The sequence below is a fragment of the Hypomesus nipponensis genome, chromosome 2 (assembly GCF_054491055.1).
Source record: "Hypomesus nipponensis isolate SF chromosome 2, ASM5449105v1, whole genome shotgun sequence".
Taxonomy (NCBI): domain Eukaryota; kingdom Metazoa; phylum Chordata; class Actinopteri; order Osmeriformes; family Osmeridae; genus Hypomesus; species Hypomesus nipponensis.
This window is the reverse complement of record NC_140362.1, coordinates 5,548,147-5,569,570: the sequence shown is the minus strand read 5'-3', so window position 1 is coordinate 5,569,570 and position 21,424 is coordinate 5,548,147. Positions and strand designations below refer to the sequence as shown.

The 21,424-nt window shown below is 45.9% G+C and overlaps 1 protein-coding gene across 3 annotated transcripts; it reads left to right on the top strand.

The window, feature by feature from the left end:
* The first annotated feature begins 42 nt into the window (after positions 1-42).
* Positions 43-21,416, top strand: setd2 (SET domain containing 2, histone lysine methyltransferase). 3 transcript variants are annotated; one of them, XM_084703753.1, is made up of 23 exons: positions 43-374; positions 2,105-2,226; positions 2,444-2,471; positions 2,684-6,774; positions 7,078-7,209; positions 7,440-7,568; positions 7,682-7,805; positions 7,930-8,007; positions 8,177-8,274; positions 8,398-8,542; positions 9,148-9,282; positions 9,445-9,573; positions 9,845-11,590; positions 11,732-11,780; positions 11,863-12,202; positions 14,439-14,691; positions 14,809-15,159; positions 15,369-15,494; positions 15,892-16,028; positions 17,120-17,231; positions 18,744-18,818; positions 19,023-19,124; positions 19,862-21,416. In XM_084703753.1, the coding sequence occupies exons 2-23, from the start codon at positions 2,198-2,200 to the stop codon at positions 20,021-20,023; spliced, it is 8,571 nt and encodes a 2,856-aa protein (XP_084559879.1). In that variant the 5' UTR covers positions 43-374; positions 2,105-2,197; the 3' UTR covers positions 20,024-21,416. The 3 variants fall into 3 exon arrangements, with proteins under 3 accessions (XP_084559879.1, XP_084559872.1, XP_084559864.1); XM_084703746.1 differs by having other exon boundaries at positions 2,444-2,465; positions 14,439-15,159; XM_084703738.1 differs by having other exon boundaries at positions 14,439-15,159.
* The last annotated feature ends 8 nt before the right edge of the window (positions 21,417-21,424 follow it).

The following is a 21,424-nucleotide window of genomic DNA, read 5'->3' as shown; positions in this document are numbered from 1 at the left end:
AGGAGTCGCCGGGTGTTTGCAGTCGTCTCCACAGCCAGCTTGCTAACGTTAGCCAACAAGCTAGCTAGATTTCCAAAAGACAAACTTCTAGTTGAATAACATTATTTTCAATAATTATATCAGTGCAGCGTGCTTTGCTTTAAGAGTTTGGTCCAACACACTGCTGTGCATTTTAAGAGTCGGATTAATGTACATTGACTGAGTTAAAGTGAAGTGAGGGAGAAAGGAGAGGATACAAATTCGAGTACACCCCGTATGGATTTGACGTCGGCATAGCTAGCCTACATCGCTTGATGTTTTCCAGTCAAGATAAAAAGCTGTTTGTTATTGGAATGGAATATGGGGGAGCCTTATGACCCAAACAACCCGACAGAGTGAGTATCCGTGGCCTTGCTTCCTGTGTAGCCTACTTTTTTTATAACTAATTAAGTCGTGTGAAAACACGACTAGCAAGTTAGCTATGTACATTCCAACGCCGGGGAATCAGCCTACTAATCACACTTACCCGCTAGCTCCTTCATTTAGCTTAGCTTACTTGTTACGGTTTCATTGTGCTGCTAACCAAGTATGGCTCACGAGGGCTCAGTCAATATTCTGGACCTTGGCAAACAGGATAGTCCCTTACTGGGATTTTATGATGTACAATACAATAAATAAGTATCCATGAGAGAGATTGCGACCTTAAATTGTCATCTGGTGTTTTATTGTGTTATCATTGTATAAAATCATTAAGGTACCACTAAGATTAGTACTGGTAACTAACTAACCACCTGCATACATTTTGCTTTGTGATTGAACTTAAATACACTTTAAAAACGATTCATATTGTCGATGTTTTAACATTGCTTAAATAGATTAATTTGAATCTACTGATTCCAGCGGCCTTAATTTCTCAATGGAACAAGGTTGCACGAGTACTTGCACAGCCGTCTACGAGACCATGCAAGCAATTAGCAGGGGCAGTGGATTTCCTTTTTTCCAGGAGGTATCCTGAGCCTATCAAGTTAGCTAGCCCACAACGTTGACTAATGTATTCCTTCAACAATATTATGGCAGTAGTAACCGCAGGTTAACATTTTAATATTTTGTAAACACAACTGCCAACCACCTCCAGTAGCCTAACTTCAAAATCAGGCTATGCTAGCTAATCTCCCTAGCAAAAGTAAAGACACAACAAGCAAGCTAGCTAGCTAGTTTCACTCAATTAAAGGCCTATCGGTTAGCACAGCAAATAGGCCCCGAATAAGTATATTGCTTTTATTTTTTAGATCCGCTACTTGTACCACACATATTTGCAACATATAATACATATCTGCTGTATTACGCACTGCCCAATCTACAAATAGAAATGCTAATTTGGGGATTAAATACTGTCATTTCAATGTGCTAGTCGATTAGCTTGCTACCTTGAACAGAGAGCTAGCCAGTGGGTTATGTAGCCACAGTAATGTGTTATGTGTAAACGGTAAGCGAGCTTCCTTCCAGGCTAGAATCGTTTCCATGTATCAGTGCGAGAAATGGCCTCCTTTGCTACACTGAAACAATAGATAACGCAGCCACATACAATTCGTTAAGGCATTCCAACTGTCTCTAGGCACATAAGCTGTGTTTGATACATGTAGTATCTATGTAGGAACGGTTAGATGCCTTCTCCAAATGCTACAAACCAATGGCTATTGCCTCATTAGATTGATTTTGATGCCCAGATAAAAAATAAATAAATAATAATCATTTAAAAGTCCCTCCACTTCCCTCAGTGGTGCGACCTATCCCAGCCTTTATCTATACATATACTTGTTTGTAGAGACTAGACATTGTCTCTAGACAGACTGTGATGTGCCACACAGTGGCTTATGTTCATTTTTGTAAGCTCTCCCTTGCCATGCCCCATGCACAGGAAATGATTGCAGATTGCATATCAAGTTACTTATTACTGTGTGCAACTTTACCTGGGAATGTTAATATTATTACCGACAGTCCACATATAACTGTCAGTCAGTAGACCAGTTGGTCATTTTAACCAGTTCTCAGTTAAGCACATTTTTGTTATGATGCTAAAATATTTCCCAGGTGTCCTTCTAATTGCAAATCTTATCTTTTTCAGGTGTGACATCCTTTTGGCGAGTTCATTTCTCTGAACTGGATTATTATTAGCTAGCAGCTTCTATAGGGTCACAAACCTCAGACCTGCTGCTCAATGGATGCTCTGGTGAACACAGAGATCAGGTGCCCTTATTATACAAACCTTCACCACAAAACAGTTTATCATATTCTTCTCCAGTATTTTTTTTCTTTCTTGTGACTTAGTGGCAGATATAATTAGCATGTTCTATGAGCATGTATGACCGATAAAATACACCCATTACACAATTCTAAGATATAGTTGAGTAAAATAAATCTTTTGTGTGTTCTGTCTTTACATGTTTTACCCGTGTGCCTACAGAGAAGAGGGGGGTAATACCTCGGTAAGTGTAAGTCATATGTTTTAAATATTATCTGAAATTTTTGGTTAATCAGTGGGCTGTTTTATTCCATTGTCATAAATGTAGAATTCTAACAATTGAACAAACAAAAAGCTAACTTTTCTATCCTTGTGCAAATATGGTTATCATATTCTTCTTTACGGTCATATTTTTCCCCACATTGTTACTTTGTATAAACACCAATTTTTTTTAACCTTTAGGTCAAAGTTGAGGGCCTATCCAAGGCAGCTATACTCAAAGGCCTCTCCCCAAGAGTTATGTTATCAAGCCGTCTCTTGCCTAAAGGAACCAAGATGAAGGTGAACCTGGAGGAGCAGGGTCGCCAGAAAGTGTCCTTCAGCTTCTGCCAGACAAAAAAACCACTACCAAGTGTTTTCCTGGCCCCTCCCAGCCCTGAAAAATCTCTCAGTGAACTTCCTTCCGCTGTTCCACCTGGAACGTCACCCCCTCAGGATACGGCAGGACTTGCAGAAAGTCAATTGGAGCAAATACAACCACCTTTAGTGTCCACATCTGTAGCAGAGACCCATGTACCTCAAACTTCAGAATCCTCTGCCCCCAGACCTAAAGTGGACTTGGGGAAAATGCACTTCAAGAAGCAGATCCTCAGTGTTTCTGTTAATGAAGATAATTTTACACCTAGCGTCACATCACAGGAACCACCCTTCCCAGAGCAGCAGTCTATCATGCAATCTCCAGTAAAAAATGAAAATGAATTCCCTTTTCCTCAGTCTCAGCTCAGCCTTCAGAACGTTGTTAATGACTGCCCTTCAGAGAATGCCACCCTGGCAGCCTCTGAAGAGAAGCTGATCCCTGTCCTCAAAAAGCCAACAGATTCCTCCCAGACAAGAAAAGATGATGTTGATGGCTCCAATACCACAGAACAGGACACCATAGAAAATAGGAAAACCCGGTCCCAATCTGACAGCACACTACCTGGTTCAGAATCTGATGGCGATTCAGTGCGGACGTCTTCCAGCCACAAGTCAGGGGAACCTAGGAGCACAGAGAAGTCAGAAAGTAGACACGAGGCAATGAACATTTCCTCAAGGTCCAAACTAGAGGAAAAGGAAAATAATTCTCACGTGCGGTTGGATAAGCATGAAAGGACCTCCAGCTACTCAAGGGTAGACCGTGAACCAAGACGCACATCCTCGCGGTCCTCTCATTTGGACAAAGATCGCAGGAGAGAAAGAAGTCGTTCGCGGTCCAGATCGAGAAGCCTCCGGACTAATTCATCCCATTCTCGATCTGAGAGATCCAGAAGTGACCGAGGGTGTCGGTCTGAAAGGTCACATTACAATGAGTCAGAGCGAAAGTCTCACAGGAGCCCTCCACACAGAGAAAGGAGAGGGTCTCGTTCCCGGACTGACAGCAGGATCCGTGACAGTTCTGATTCTGAAGACGAGGTCCGGAGGAACCGAACTAGAACTAGTGAGTCCAGCAGATCATCCACCCACTCTGGCTCACAGAGAGATGCCAAGTCATCTTCTCATTCAAAATCTGAGAAATCTGTAGATTCTCCCAACTCTTCTGAGTTGGATAAAAGAACACAATCTTTGTCTGAAAGGGCAAAAAGAACATCAGACACAGATTCCCAACAAAAGGGTTCTCCTGATGTTGAATCTTATTGCAGGAAATCCAACAGTAATTTCAAATCAGAGACTCGTATTAAAACCAGTTATTCAAGCCCTACAACCCGGTCTCAAACATCTTCAAAAAACGTCCAGAAGAGTAGCTCCAGCGATTCGGAGGGGGATCTTAAAGGGAAATCAAAGTCACAGAGCTCTGACAAGTACTCCAGCTCTAAAAAAAACCTAGCAACTTGCCATAAAAATTCCAGTGCACCAGACTCTAAGCCTATTATAACCTGTAAGTCCCCAGTGAGTATTAGTGGAAACGGAAGACAATCAACAGACACATTTCACAGTCCCATTAAAATGCAAACACATTTAGAGTCTGTGGAATCCCATCCACAGAGCAAAGAAGACAATTTAGAGTTTTATTCTCAACCAGTTGATGCATGTCGAATGCAGGAATTCTGTGATAAAGCTACCCTCCCATCCCATGATAAAGTTGTGCAAGAAGAACCTCTTTCATTGTCTTTAAATTGTTTACATGTTGACAGCAAAACGGAAATAGAATCAAAAGGCAGTGACCTTCCTGCAAGTTTACCAAACCTGTCTGGATTAGACCTGTTGGTTAAACAAAATTCCCCAGCTGTGAAGATAGATGAATCGCAAGTAGAACTTCATGTAGCCAATACTACTTTTTTCAGTAGTAATGGTAGAGTGCTATCCAACGAGCCATCGGTGGAGTCCAAACCGACCATGTCTACTGCAGATGTATTTGTTAGAGAAAACATGCAGCAGAACACTAGTCTGGAAAAGATCCTTGAAACATGTAGAAATGTGACTGTAAACATCCAGTCTTGCACAAACTTCCCTATCAAATCTGAATCATCATGCTCCAAACCTGAACAGCGGATTCTGAAAAACCAGAGTGAACAACCAGACATTGATGTGATGAAGAAAAAGCGAGCTAATGCAAAGAAGTCCCGTTGGGATATTGTTGGTCAGGACACCTCAGACAGTGATAATCCTCAGAAATTGCTTGGCCAAGAAAGCAAGCCTACCGTTAGAAAGGTCATCTCAGTTAAAAGTATAGAATTTACTAAAGAAATGATTCAAGGTGAACAGTCTGTGTTGAAGGGTGAAGGGCAACAGGAGTCTGTGATACATTCCAAAATAATAAAGCAGGAAAGAATACCCAAGGATGAACCCAGCTGTGTAAATATCACCCCTAGAAAAAGTGACCAACTAGACACATGTAGAGTCAGTAATGACCATTTTGACAGCAAACACCCTGTTGACCATCATGTTAAACCCCCTTTAGGTTTAAATCATATCTCACAGGGAGACAAAGCTACTGTGGCGCCAACCTGGAATGGTGATGACAACGAAGATAAACATAAACTTGGAACCCACAAGAGCAAACTGCTGAAAAGTCACAGTGAGTGCAGTGATAGTGAAGATTCAGAGTATGATTCTGATTGTGGTGCAGCCATAAAACGGTTGCACTCTGTGGTGGTTGTGCCAAAGAATTCCACCCTGACGCAGGACCCACAAGACCCATCTCTCTGCAGTCCAGCCAGCATCTCAGACTGTCAGCAAGTCAAAAGGGCCAGTGACCTAGAGGGTGACCTGCACTTCAACCCACAGCAGAGGCATAGAGGGGGTTCTAGCATGAGTGAAAGCACTAAGCAGTCTAGTATCACAGATGGAAATAACCCAGTACGTGACAGTTTGTATTATCAATCTCAGAGCAACATGATTGATAGTACCAGTCAGTTTGAGGGCTCCAGTTTCATCAGTACCCAGCCTTACAAGGATTCTGACAGTGCCCAAGAGAGACCAAAGATTGGGCCACCAATCGCCCAGGGTCCAGCCTACAGCCTTGACAACTCTTCCAGGCAGTCTGACCCAGGACATTCACAGCACAGTGACAGTGTTCAAGGTGGACGTATGCTCTCCCATTACCAACACAGGAACTTCTCTAGCTTGGAGAATCTCAACATTAAGGAAGGCTTCGATGCAAGCTGGAACTTCACACCTGTAGAGCAGCCCACCAGCACATACCAGCAGCCTGACAGTAGTTATGGGACAAGTTTACAAAATCCCAAACAGCTTGCAAGCTCCTCCTTTGGACAGGAGTACAGTCAAGCTCATGCCTACTGGGCCCAACAACCCACCAACATGCCAGTCTACATCCATGTAGCTCCTCACTACAAGGAGACTGTTAGTCAAGTGCATCCTGACTCTCTGACTAATGACCATGAGGAGGACAGTGGACCTAAACCATTAGGCTTTGGTAAACTGGCGTTGCAATGCAATGGACCCAACCTTCTGGGATCTTCTACCTTTGTTCAAGCCCATGAAATAAGTAGCAACTGCAGGGGCCCTGTCAGTGAGAGCATTCCCATTCCTGAGCCCACTAGAGAAGAACACCTGAGACCCCACAGAGGCAGAGGTCCTCCCAAGAAAAGACGCCCTGAGATCGAGTCAGATTCTGATAATGAAGCAGAGTTCGGCAAAAGAGTACACCTCATAGACAGCAATGCCCATAAGTTCTCCAAAGACTCTAAGGAAACCTCAGGGAAGGCCGAGGTGCAGCGCCCTCTGCTTAGCCTGCGGGAGTTCCAGGATGCCAGCAACTGGAGAGAGATGGCCAGAGCCAAGAGGATGCCACCGTACTTTGATCTGATTGAGGAGAATCTTTATTTGACAGAGAGGTGAGACCTTTACATGAAAGCTGCTCCTAGGTTATAAGGACTATCGAATGACTATTTTGGTCGTTGACTATTCTGTCAAATAATGGAGTTACTCATTTTATGCAGTCTTTCTATTCTTCTAGACCTAATTTCATAGACTGCCTTTACCTTGAAATGTAGAACAGCAGTTTATGATCAAGAAACTGAACTGTCAGTTTCAAAAATATTTGAGTGACAGTCAATAGGCTTGTTAATTTGGTATTACATCCCCTTTTGTTTTATTCAAATTCCTAAATGTGAACATATTGTTTTTCTTTAATACAGAAAGAAGAGCAAATCACATCGAGACATCAAGCGTATGCAGTGTGAGTGTTCAGTCCTAACAAGGGAAGAACGGTCACGTGGAGTATTGGCTTGTGGGGAGGACTGCCTTAACCGTTTGCTGATGATAGAATGGTGAGTGAGGCCTGTTTACACTGCATGTTTGTACAACCTCACACTTAAATTACTATACAATCTCTTACTATTCTTTATTTAATAAAATGTATGTAAATCTGCGTGTATGCGATAACTATAGTTGATAAAAAGACAGAAACGTATTCAGTGTAGAATTAAACAAGGGAAGGGGCTTTAACAACTTCAGGTTAGTTTTGTGAGTTTTCATCCTTGTGGTACCTACTTTACAGTTCATCACGGTGCCTAAATGGAGCGTATTGCTCTAACCGACGCTTCCAGATGAAACAACATGCAGACTTTGAGGTTATTCTGACTGAAGATAAAGGCTGGGGACTGCGGGCTGCCAAGGACCTGCCTCCGTAAGGCTAAAAGCTGCCTTTAGCTCAAAAGCATGTTTACATCGATGACAAATTTGATGTAAATCATTGGTCTTAGCACTGGTCCTTTAAATCTAATGTGTATGTCTTGTCAGGAACACTTTTGTGCTGGAGTACTGCGGTGAGGTGTTGGACCACAAGGAGTTCAAGACGCGAGTGAAAGAGTATGCACGCAACAAGAACATACACTACTACTTCATGGCCTTGAAGAATAATGAGGTGAGTGTGTGTCTGACATTTCTTCGTCACTAGCTGTAACATGCGTTTGTAATCTATTGTTGCATGTAATCGGCTGACTGGTGTTTTGGATGAATAAATCGATTTTTTGGGGGTGTCTTTTCAGATCATAGATGCAACACTGAAGGGGAACTGCTCTCGCTTTATGAACCACAGCTGTGAGCCTAATTGTGAGACTCAGAAGGTATGTAGACACAAAGATCCACCAGATAAATTGGGTTTATTTTGTTCTCATGTTCTTATCTACCTGGGTATTACGCACCTCAATGTGAGGTTCCCTCAATGAATAGTCTTCGTCCTTATTTTAAATAGGTTTTGGTCAGTGTCTAACCAGTATATATTTTGTATTTCAGTGGACTGTAAACGGTCAACTCCGAGTTGGCTTCTTCACCACTAAGATGGTGCCGGCTGGAACGGAACTGACATTCGATTACCAGTTCCAGCGATACGGGTCAGTGTGTTTTTTTATAAACTACAAAATGGACCTGTCTTGAGAAGCTCCAAATACAATTTTTTTTCTTGAGAAAGTCTAATGGTTACCATGTCCTGTTTGTGTATGTTTTGTATCCATTAGCAAAGAGGCCCAAAAATGCTTCTGTGGGGCTCCCAGCTGCAGAGGCTTCCTGGGTGGGGAGAACCGGGTCAGTGTTCGCGCAGCAGGAGGGAAGATGAAGAAGGAGCGCAGCCGCAAGAAGGACACAGTGAGCGTGCTCACAACGGTGAGTGGGATGGATAGATAGACAGATCGATGGAGATAGACGGATGAATAGAGAACGAGAGACACATTCGAGAGAGACATGCTCTCTGTCTGCTTTGGTTTTCTTTGTATGTACCCCAAATGAATAAATTCCCCCAACATAAAAAAAAAACAAGATCAAATCTAAAAAATAATAGGTTGGTCACACTGTTCTTGATCCATGGTCTGAGAATATGCCTCATCTACCCTTGCTGAAGGAAGTGATGGTCTAGTGGCAGATCTAGGTCGGATTTGCACTGGCCTTAGGCTAATTGCTCTGAGAGCTACATGATTTGTCCTATCTATAAATAACCCTGACTAAACACAAAAGACCAGATATTTTAAGCATACCCCTCTGAAAACGACTGTTTTCGGGGGAAAGTCATTTTGCTACCTACCTGGGTATTTGGTAAAGAATACTATCACAAATTTCCGTCCTATTGTTTTTATAGATACATAACTATAATGAAGATAAAAGGTTAACAAGCTAGCTTCACATTGTCACATTTGTGGGTTATGGTAAGTTTAATAGTAAAAGGTTTTAACTTAGTTGAATTAGTCTTTTGTGTGGTCTGCTGTTCCGTGCAGGTGGATGAGGAGCTGGAGGCACTGCTGGAGAATGGAGAAGGCCTGTACGATGAGAAGGAGGTGGTGTCTCTCTGCAGACTGATGGTCCGCATGGAAAACATGGAGCAAAAACTGACCTGCCTTAAGCTCATCCAAGTATGCACGCCCACTTAAAAAAAAAAAAAAAATAGTTATGGTTCTGTGGTAATTTGATTAAGGGAGTTTTATGGTCTTATGTTGTCGCAAACATTTTAAACGAGCATGAGGTGCTTATGATATGCACTTTTGTTGATATTATTTGATTGTGTCTTTGCACAGGATACCCAGAATCCCTCATGCCTGAAGCAGTTCCTGGACCACCATGGTCTGTCATTGTTGTGGATTTTCATGGTGGAGCTGTCCGAAGCCAAGGGCAACAGTGCCAATAACGTCAAACTGCAGTTTGAGGTCAGACATTGTTTTTGTTTACAGTTTGAATCTTCTGAGATTTACATTAACGACTCACTTGTATTTGCATGTGGCATCACTGTATGTAGATAAGGATTTTCTGAAAGCAAAGTGTAATACGAGAACACAGTCAGGGTTTCCCGCAGATTTGATTTGACGACGTAGTTAAGGCGGCAGGCGTGTGTTGCTTAGGCGGCTGCCTTAACTGAAAAGTACTGCCGGAAACCCTGACAGTATGCACTGACTAATGGCTGTCCGCTCGTACGTACAGATCATGAAGACCCTGTCCGTGCTGCCCATCTCTACTAAGAACATGCTGGAGGAGAGTCGAGTCCTGCAGTTTATCCAGCGATGGGCCCAAACCCACTCCCTGCCCCAACCTGCAGAGAACGACGGGTACTCCAGCGAGAATACGTCCCGTGCTCAAACGCCTCTCAATACTCCTGATGGGTCTGCTGCCAAACTTGGAACGGAGTTGGACAGCGACACCCCTAAACGGGCTGTCTACCGCCGCCTCAAGATCATCAGCGAAAACAGCCTGGACAGCGCGCTCTCGGACGCTAGCAAAGCTTCTGACGGGAAAGAGGAAGAAGAGGATGATGACGAGGAGGAAGACGAGGAGGCCTCGCGGATGGGTCTGTCCGAGAGCAAAGCTGAGAAGACTGAAAGTGCGATAGGAGGTGATGGTCAAACTCCAGTGGAAAAGCCCATGGAAGCAGCTATCCTGGAGCAGCAGGAGAAAAAAGAGGAGGCGGAGCCTAGCAACAGTACCAAGCTCAAAGAGAAAGCAGACGAGCAGGAGATGAAATTGGAGACCGATGAGAAAGAGATTGGGCAGGAGCAGCCAAGTCAGCCTCTGGAAGAGATGATGGTGCTGGAAGAAGTAGAAAAGCCTGTCGAAGCTGTCCAGGAGCCAGAAAGTCATTCTGCTCATGCCCAGACAGAAGATGTTAACACTGCACTAGCAGAGCAACCAGCTGGTCTGGAGGAAGCCACAGCAGAGATGGAGGATGTTGAGAAGGCTCCAGGCAGTGAAGAGCAGCCAAAAGAAGACCAGATGGTACCAGAGGCTCCTCTCCACTGTGAGGTTTCCCAGGCTCCTTCCAACATGGAGGTGTCCCCCAGCATGGAGGCCCCTGAGACTAGCTCCAACGCAGAGCTTGCTGTTCCCCTCCACAGCTTAGAAGACCCAGAGGCTCCCATTGGCTCTGATATCCCTGCGACTTCTCCCAGTACAGAGGTTCCTGAAGCACCCTCTACCTCGGATGCCCATATGGAGGAACCTGTTATAGATGCCCAGGCAGTGGACTTAGCCCTAGAAACCCAGGCAGTCGACTCTATCCCAGAGAGTCAGGTAGAAAACCTTACCCCAGCTGATCAGGTAATGGACTCAACTCCAGAAAACCAGGTCATGGACCCAACCATAGAAAACCAGGTGATGGACCCAAGCCCAGAGGTCCAAGCAGTTGACTTAACCCCAGAAGTCCAAGAAGTGGATCCAATTGTAGAGGTTCAGGCTGTCAACTCAAACCTTGAGGCCCAGGTGGTAGATCCAGCCCCAGAGGCCCAGGTGGTAGACCCAGCCTCAGAGGCCCAGGTAGTACATCCAGCCCCAGAGGCCCAGGTGGTAGACCCGGCCCAGGTGGTAGAGCCAGCCCCAGAGGCCCAGGTGGTAGACCCAGCCCCAGAGGCCCAGGTGGTAGACCCAGCCCCAGAGGCCCAGCTGGTAGACCCAGCCCCAGAGGCCCAGCTGGTAGACCCAGCCCCAGAGGCCCAGGTGGTAGACCCAGCCCCAGAAGCCCAGGTGGTAGACCCAGCCCCAGAGGCCCAGGTGGTAGACCCAGCCCTGGATGCCCCCGCTGCCCCTGTAGAGCCCTCAGCGGTTGGAACTCCCTCTCAGGATGAGGAGGAAGGCGTGTCTGATGTGGAAAGTGAGAGGAGCCAGGAACCTCCGATCAACGTTTTGGACATCAGTGGCATGGCTGCCAGACTGTTAGACAGCTGGAAGGACCTGAAGGTATATAAACAAATTCTCACTATATTTAGGTTAGCTTTTCTTATGCTATGTCAAGCAGGCAAGTTGAGTGCAGAGGTGTAACAGATGTTTTAAACAGTGATGTTCAACTTTCTTTACCCAATGTTTTTCTTCATTCATTAGGAGGTCTACAGAATACCAAAAAAAAGCCAGGTGGAGAAGGAGTCTAATGGTGGGTTCAATTGCTCTTCGTTTTTCATATTTCCTTGCTTTTACTCGTCGTGCCTCTAAACTATTGGACTATCCATTTGCAGATCGCGGTCGAGATCGTGATGCTGCCCTGACTCCTCGAACCCCTTCTGCCAGCCGGGAACGTGAGAGGGAGCGAGAGAGGGAGAAGGAGAGAGACAGAGACAGAGACAGGGACAGGGACAGAGAAAGAGACAGAGACCGTGAGAGGGAAAGAGACCGTGACAGAGAGCGGGATAGGGAGAGGGACTGGGAGAGAGACAGGGAGAGAGACTGGGATAGGGACAGGGACAGGGATCGAGACTCTGACAAAACCCACCGCAGCGCTGGCCGTCGGCGAAGACGAGCCTCCACCTCCCCCCCGCCCTCCAGCTACGAGCGAAGCTGCCGGCGCAACGAGGAGCGGTAAGGACCGGTGACCTGAACAAAAAGCCTCTCCGTTGCTAATTAGACATAAACACCAGGGGCCAAATGTATCAAACTCTGTTTTTTTCTCTAATTTATGAACACTGCGTACGCTAACGATATCACACGTTTGTCTTCATAGATTCCACTTAACTTGTGATATCCTCCAAAAGCGCTAAAGCATTGCTCACTGAGGGCCTCATGTACTAACGCTTTTGCGCCCACTTCAGGCGTATGTGTTTAGCAATTTGCGCGTAAAAGCATAGCGAGGTATGTACAAACTGAGGTAAAAGCGCCTGTCACGGGAACTGAAAATGGCAAATTGCGCTTTTCCGTGTCATGCATATGCATTCACGGGAGGGTCACGGGCAAAGTGGGAGTTTCCCATAAAGAGATGGGAGGGGATGCGTAAAGTGCGCCTAATTATGTATTCCGTGGTATGTACAGCAACCGCCCGTGTAAGTGCACCTCTATTTTGCGGTGAAAATTCTGTGCCTCTTAAAAGCAGGTGTAAACCTGGATGCAAGCAGGTTCCCTCGCATATGCCTCCTGGTGAAATGACAGCAGTAATCCGAGCAAGACGAGACATAGGCCGAGGAGACGATCTGAAAGGATTTTTGCCACAAGGATCACACTTTTTCTAGCCTGACGTTGTCATACTCATAATTCTGGTCAGAATATGACTCTGATAACGCTCCGTTTGGCTGTGAGTTTTGCTGTGGGGCGTGTTTTAACTGAACCTGGAAAAAAATGCCTCTTTGCTAAATTGGATATACTGACAACCAATCAGAGCAACGTTATTTTTTCGTACATTTTTTAAATTCAACCCAAGTGCTCTTTGGTGACGTGGTTGATTACGTTACTGTTGATCATCTGTCCATCATCGTATAAAGCCCGCCCTGACAATTTGATTGGTCCGAAAAGCTCTTATTCGGATATAGTTTTTCCCCAACCGAGCTACCCCAGACCTAGCCTGGTCTTAACCAGACTCTCGTACATTTCATTTGTACAGAGAGCCTGGCCTCGCTCCATTGACAAGCGTTGACTTTCTTGTAGGCGGGTACTCTGTTGAAGTTTAAAACTATTGGATCTGCCCAGAGCCACTCTGATCTGCCATAACCAATCGCTAGGGTTCGCCTTAGCCAATTCCTTCACCACTACTGTAACAGAGCTAGCTGAGCTAGAGCTAGTTGGCTCGTATCTTTCTCCGCCGCCATTACGGAACTACAACACAAACTAGCGCACAACATCAACGTCATTGTTCTCAGCCACTCCCGCTGTTCGCTGATTGGCCGGTTAAAAAGTAACCTGCAAAATCTGATTTATATACTGAACGGCCAGACCGAGTACAGAAGCTAAATCCAAATTGAGCGGAAGTACGTAGGTCGGCAGAGCCAGGCTACCCCAGACCCAACTTCCCAACCAAATGTGGGCGGGGCTAAATTGGGCTGGCAGCCAAGCTACACTTTTTCAGTTGAGTGAACACAAAATCATTACGCGTTACAGATTAAGCAGCCATGCAATATGACAGTTACTGGAATTGGTCATTTCGGTCCAGATTGCATTTTTTTGTGTCGGTGTGGAATTCCGGCCTTGTATAAAAATTTTATTTGCTGTTACCTCATGAACAAGCGCATCAATTTCGTTATCACGAAATCTTTGTTTTCGCTGTTTTGACTTTGGTTGCTGATCCATGATAGAGAGAATTAATTTACGGTATAGTGGGTGGAGAAAGGCGCTGATTACCCAATGAGCTGCAGGTTTCGTAAATACTGATGTATCACAGCGTGCGCAATCTGCGGGTGGGCCATGGCGCTAATAACGCTACGTTTGCAAATGTACATACATGAAGACGTGTTTGCATAATCATACTTGGTGAAAAAAATAAAAAAGAAGTTTGCCCAATTTCTATAATTTTAAGTAGATAGCCCATACAATTTTCTCCCATTGTAGATCAAGTAAAACTGTCATTTGTTATGCATGCACTTTCTCCTTTTGTTCACTGTGTCACCGTATCACATCTTGAATCATGGGTTTTTAAGTGTGCAGAAGGTATGCAGATTCTCACGCCACGTGTTTTTTCATAAATCTGAACCTCCCATACAACTTTCTTCGCCTATTTTCATGTGTACGCACCTTCGTACATTTGGCCCCTGCAGTTTCAGCAAGGAACTCTTTTTTACATGCACAAGATCCGCAAACACTGCCGTATTCATCTGTTCTCTCGTTTCCCTAGATTTGATACGCCCATCAGCAGCAAGAAGGTTCAGGTGAAGGAACGCAACAAGTTGTCAACGGAGGAGCGCAGGAAGCTGTTTGAGCAGGAGGTGGCGCAGCGCGAGGCTCAGAAACAGCAGCTCCAACAGCAGCAGCTCCAGACCCTGGCTTACGACGCCATGGGCTACGGTTCCAGCCCTGGCTTCCTGGCCTACCCCCCTGGCTACCCCCTCCAGACCTTTGTAGACCCCACCAACCCCAATGCGGGCAAGGTACTGCTGCCCACCCCTCCCGTAGAGCCCCTGTGTGCCACCCTGACCTACGAACAGACTCCTCCCCAGCCCCTCATTTCTGAGCTGGGTCTGGCCTCTCCCTCCTCCACCTCCCAGGCCGCCCCGGTCACCAGCCTTCCTCAGCACATCGGCACCACCGCCATGGAGCTGACCGCTGGCACGCCCCAGCAGTACGCCTCCTCCGGCGTGGCCCCCCAGGACCCTGGAGTAGCCGTCCTGACTGTGCCTGCCCAGGCAGCCACTCAGGTGCAGGGCCAGCAGAGCTACACCACCCTGTGGGACCCCACCACCCAGCAGGCAGTCACTGTGCAGACCCAGCCAGCCCAGCAGTACCCCCCAGCTCCCTCACAGCCCCAGCCCGCCATCTACTACCAGGGCCAGCCCTGCCAGACCATCTACAGCATCCCCACCGCCCCCTACCCGCAGGCCAACACTCCTCTCATTCAGGTACTAAAATATAAAAAAAAAAAAACATATATATATTTATATATATATATATATATATATATATATATATATATATATATGTTTTTTCTTTTACTGAAATATTTGCAATTATAATTAATAATAATACATTATTGTTTAATCAAATTACCAAAATGCAGCATACGTTATTCCGCTTGTCAATTAGTTTTGTATTGTGCCTATGCCAACAGGCATACAGTGAGAATGCTTCCGGATACCTCCACGGCCAGCCCGTCTACACTGGCCACCAGCAGGGGGTGGTGGTGCAGCAGGGAGGCACGGTAACCACCATCGTCACCTCCCAGACCGTCCAGCAGGTAACACACACACTCTTGTTCTGCTCTCCAACTGACAAAATGCTGCCCTTTTTTAGGCCACTAGGGGGAAATAGCATTCATCAAGATGTCGAGGATGACTGGATGAGTCACTTGTAAGCTGATCTCCTATAATGCTGTTCTTCGAGCTAATGCTTTTATCCAAAGTGACCCTTGAGCGGTTTGAATCTGCAATCTCTTGATCTGTGGTCAACATGCTCTCTGCCACTCTGAGCTATACCCATCCCCATTCATTTAGTCCTCCAGTACTTCAGGCCCATATCTCTGTTAAGCTTGTCTAGGACTAGGCTTTACCTGTGTCTGGGACAACCACTTTGCTTTGGAACTGAATGTGATGACACACAATTTGTATTTGCTCTTGATCCCCTCTACTCCACAGGAGATGATTGTCCCCAACAGTGTCATCGACCTACCCCCTCCGTCTCCCCCCAAAGCCAAGACCATCGTCCTGCCTCCTGGCTGGAAGGTGGCCAGGGACCCAGAGGGCAAAATCTACTACTACCACATCATCACCAGGTCTGCATGGTCGTAGCTGTATGTGAATGCGTAAATGTTCATATGTGTGTACTTCAGTTGCACTGCCAGAATTTTAGTTTTGAGTGGTCCTATCTTAAAATGAGGGAGACACAATATATATATATATATATATATAAAGTGCTGTCAGTTTAACGCGTTATTAATGGCGTTAACGCAAACCCAAATTAACGGCGTCAATTATTTTATCGCGCGATTAACGCTCTTTTTGGCCTAGCAAACTTGGTAGTTTTTTTCACATGCTGTTGCAACAACTACCGACGTTAGAAAAACTACAACACCACACCGGATCTAGCTAGACCGGAAACAAAACAACAGGCACGCCAAACATTCGTTTGGCTTGCGAGCTGGCTAAAGAGTAGAAGCAGAGCCCGTTTACGGATATTAGACATTCTCTGGTAGTAGGCTAACGTTACGTTTTGAGTGGATGACGAGCGCGAGATGCCGAAATGGATGCCCATAAGATTCTGAATGGAAAGTTTGCTTTTAAAAAGTTGCCAAATGGTTCTATTGACAAGACCAGTGATCTGTGTGTTTTGTCGTTGTAAACTGAGGTATCATCGCAGCACGTCCAGTCTGAAATACCACTTGATGGCCAAGCACACAGCTGATGCGAATTCTCTGCCCCCTCGTCAAAGCCAGGCGATTGCAATGTTGTTTTCAATAAAAAAAATATTTGCACAAAGCAATCCGAACCACTTTTCTATGTTGATAAGAGCATTAAAATTTGAAAAAAGATTGGGACAAAAAGAAATCAGGGACATTTAGAATAGATAAAAATGTGCGATTAATTGTGATTAATCGCGAGTTAACTATGACATTAATGCGATTAATCGCGATTAAATATTTTAATCGTTTGACAGCACTAATATATATATATATCAACCATTCCATAATTTGTATTGCAAGCAACCAAGAAGTGTAAGAAATCTGGGGTGGCGCAAATGTGAATGAGGGGGCTGAGGCCCCCACAGGGGCCACAGTCTCGTGGCTATGCTACAGGTGCACTTGAGCTTGTCTTTGTTTGTGATTTCAACCTGCGTACCTAATGCCATCTCTCCGTACCTCACCAGGCAAACCCAGTGGGACCCTCCGACCTGGGAGGGGGGCAGTGAAAACGCAGGCGTGGAGCACGAGGCCGAGATGGACTTGGGGACGCCGACCTACGACGAGAACCCCTCCAAGGTGACCCTCCACACACTCTCTCCCTCTGTCATCTTCGTTCCCCCACCAGAACGTCCATGCGTTAGCGTGCATCCCAGGCATGATTACAGACCGTATGGGCCTCCTTCAGCTAATTGAAGATGTCACAAATGGATTATTTTAATCTGCGCCTCAACTGTGGGGGGGGGGAGGGGGGGGGAGGGGGGGGGAGGGAGGGGAGGGGAGGGGGGGGGGAGGGAGGGGAGGGGAAGGGGAGGGGGGGGGAAGGGAAGGGAGGGGGGGGGGTAAAATGTGTCCGCTGTGACACATCTGAAAGTCAACTGGAGATGAGTCTGGGGTGATTGGGTGATGACCTCAGCCCCATCTGAAGGGGAGTGGTGTGGAAGGTTGGGAGAGAACATGGATGTCCTAGATAGTTCTCTTTGTAGACTGCTGCCTGTCCCCCAGGCGCCCAGGGGTGTGGTGGCTCAGCCCATCTGCCCTCCTTCTCAGTCGCTCTCGCTCTTTCTCTAGCTCCATCTATCTCTCCTCCTCTTTCTTTCACTCCCCCTGTTGAGTTTGTTTTCTCTCCATTTTTACCCTGCTTTTGATGATAATTGAAACCAGCTGAGGGAACTTGCATTCGTTTATTTGCGGTTTCTTAGTTTAGAGTCTAACTACGCAAATGCCCCTTTTGTCTCTGAGATGAATCTTTTGAAAGATATTTTTCTTAACCTAGGCCGTGTTGAGAGAGGGAGAGAGACACTTTATTTTGTATTTTTTTTACTAGAGCTTTGGTTGGCAGGCAACATCCTATGAGGTCATGGGTGATGTCCTCTGTCGTTCTAGAAAAGTTCATATCCACATCCTGGAATGACACCTTTTCTTCTCCTTTCATAAAGCCCTCTACCCTCCCCCCATCCCTTTTGTCTATCCCTCTGTCTTTCTGAGTGATTCTGCCAGGCACACTCCCCTGGCTCAATAGGCAGGGTGCCCACCAGGATGTCTGGAGTTGGGTGTGTGAGGCTATTGTGCTTGACTTTGATCCTCACTACCCGGGGGTGGGCATGGCTGGGCAGTTGGCTGACTGGTTGGCTGGCTGGGCAGTTGGTTGGCTGGGCAGTTGGTTGGCTGGGCAGTTGGTTGGTTGGCTGGCTGGGCAGTTGGCTGGCTGGCTAGCTGGCTGGGCAGTTGGTTGGCTGGCTGGATGCCCATTCCCTCAGGGCAGCCTCCGAGCAGGATATCCCTGCTCGTCCTGGGGTACTGGTGGCCAGGTGCTGCCTGTTGCTCCACTGGCCTTGAGGGCAAATCTGCAGCACCTGCCGTGGTTCAGGGAACCCTCGGGTGTGTCTGCTAACAACCGCTGGGAGTTCATTGTGCTTGTGGAGTTATATTTATGTTACCGTGAAATGGCCGCTGCTGTAACACAGCTGAGTCTATCTGATCTTAATGGTGAGCCAGTAGAGATACAGGCGGATGACTGGGCCAGTATTTAGGAGGCCATGTCGAGCAGACTCGCGTGCATGACCTTTGTGTGTGTGTGTGTGTTCACAGTTCTCCACTAAGACGGCAGAAGCAGACACCTCCAGTGAGCTAGCAAAGAGAAGCAAAGAGTCATTCCGAAAGGAGGTGAGACCAAATTCTTTATAAACAGAGGATGAGACTGGCTCTTTGATGGATGGATGTGATGAACTTCCTCCATCACATTACAGCGAAGCATAAACAAGTCATCATTCATTAGTTCCAGATATTGGATGCTCAACAGCTGGTAATGCTTTTCTTACTTATTTTACATATTTGACGAATGCCCTGTTCACTGTGTATGGTGCCTAGATGTCCCAGTTCATAGTGCAGTGCCTCAACCCATATCGGAAGCCAGACTGTAAACTGGGCCGCATCAGCAACACTGAAGACTTCAAACACCTGGCCAGAAAGGTGAGACTGAGAACAAAATCAAACTAACCAACTAAATCACCATCCACCACATCATCTTGCTTCATGTTCACAATCCTTTGGATGGATAGAGGTGGTGGTTAGAACTAGACTATAAAAGAGAGAGTTTTTGATTTCTCAGACCAAAAGTTTTTCCTGCCAGTTTCCTTTTTTAGCTTGAACAATGTTTTTTTAGCCTTTTTTTATTTTCACCAATTGGACTTGACTCAGAATAAAAACGTGCAATTGTATACTTAAAACCACTGTCATGTGTTTTTTACTCATTCCTCTGTGAAAAAAAAGGGTTTTGCCAAAATGTCTTTAAAGGGAAACAAGCTATTTTCTTTCCTGTTTCCGTGAGGTTTTCTGGGTTGTCAAACACATCTGTATGTGGACTGGATTCAGTGGGATGTTATTTAGACATACCAGGACTCTGATCACATGGTCAAAATAAACAAAGACCGTGCAACTGGCAGACCAGTACAGATGGTACTTTAAACTGGACTGAAGTCTGAAAAATAGAGCTTCTTTGCGCTAACATAAAGCATGTATTGGCCAAGAGCTTGAGTTTCACTGTCTAAAAAAAGAACCAAGCTTATGACATATATTGCATTACATGAAAACTGAACCAAACTTATCAGCAGTATGGCCTAACTACCTGTCTATATCTGGTGTAGCTAGCTGCTGTGTCTCCTGTCCTTTGATCTAACCTTGGTATGTCGTCCCCCCCCCCCTCTCAGCTAACCCACGGCGTGATGAACAAGGAGCTGAAGTCTTGCAAAAATCCTGAGGACCTCGAGTGCAATGAGAACGTCAAGCACAAGACCAAGGAGTACATCAAGAAGTACATGCAGAAGTTTGGCACCGTGTACCGGCCTAAAGAGGACACAGAGCTGGACTAGCCTGCGAGGCCTATGATCCGGGCTGGGGCTACACCTGCCCTGGACGGCCGGCGCGGAATGAGACTCACTCGAGCACACGCAGACCTGTCTTGACCTTCCGTTCTCACTCCTACAGGTGCGGAGCCCAGGCTTCCAGCAGCCTGAGAGGTCTGTTCTGTGACAGAACAGGCCCATAGCCTTCTTTGCAGATTAAAGAGCTGGACTGTGTGTGAAGGGCCATCTAGCCGGCTCTCCGCAACCTCTGGTTGCTGGGGGGCCATGATGATGCGACCGAGGCATCACAGGATGACCCGAGACTCCAGGCGAAGTGTTGACCGAAGTCAACACTGAGGGGTGCTACATTGACTGTTTCACTACTATCATGTTTGGTTTTAAGCGTTTTCCAGTTATCACTCTTAAAATGGGTCCTCATGATGTTGATTTCATCCCTACTTTTAAGCCCTCTCTCCCCTGTCAGAAAAGGATATGAGAGATTATTAAAACGTACAATAAATATCCATTGCTCCTCGTTACTGCCCACTGGATAATGGCGTACTCGTCCAGCAAAGATTATTGTTAAAATATGAATTCATGTCAAAAAGTAAACAAACAACTTTTTTTTCCCTCTCAACCCCATTTGTCTGACTTTTCTCATGCACACATCTACCCTTCGTATCTGGTGCTGCTTTCACTGGGCTGTGAGATTCCAGGCCTCTGCTCCCCGAGCCTTGCCTTCAGACCACGAGTTTGGAGCCACTGTTGTTCTGTGTAGGCTCGATGAAGGCTGGGGTCTCTGACGTAAAACGTTGTTAGGTTTCCCATGGTCACTGTCTCTCGAGTGTCGCTGCTCGTTACGTCAAGCTTGTATATTTTACATGAGGATGTGGTGGTGGGGAGGGTTGAAACATTTCCTTGGCTGTCAAGGAGCTCTGAGAAGGAGAGGCAGAAATGACAACGGATAACTGATCGTCTTATGTCTTTTATCAACTTGTACCAGGAAGCAAGCAAGTTCTGACTTGCTCTCTGGGACATGTTTAGTGTGAGTATGTCCCCCCAACACTTTAACCCCCCCTCCCCTACAGGAGAGGACAAGGGTAGCATTGTGATTTTAACAGTCCATTTCTATTTATATATATATATACATCTTACATGGTATGCTTTGTATTATCCTAATACCTTGTACAGGCATTTGAAAAGGAGCCTCTTCTGTTTTGCTTTACAGTTGCTTTGCTCTCCATTGTCAGGGTTGCAGTTTCCTAGACCTGGGGTGTGCTGTAACCAGCAACTGTGTCTCAGCCCATTGAATCGCATTAAAACATGTTAAAACACATATGTATTATATTGCTTTTTATGTGAATATATTGAGAAATAGTTTTGGAGAATGTTTAAATAAATAAAGACTTTGTAAAAGGACTGTTGGTC

Bases quoted from the DNA above. Each gene is read 5' to 3' on its own strand.
- setd2 (XM_084703738.1), top strand. From the start codon at position 2,198: ATGGATGCTCTGGTGAACACAGAGATCAG. The intron at 7,210-7,439 runs GTGAGTGAGGCC...CCTACTTTACAG, and splicing joins CGTTTGCTGATGATAGAATG to TTCATCACGGTGCCTAAATG. The intron at 11,591-11,731 runs GTATATAAACAA...TTCATTCATTAG, and splicing joins ACAGCTGGAAGGACCTGAAG to GAGGTCTACAGAATACCAAA.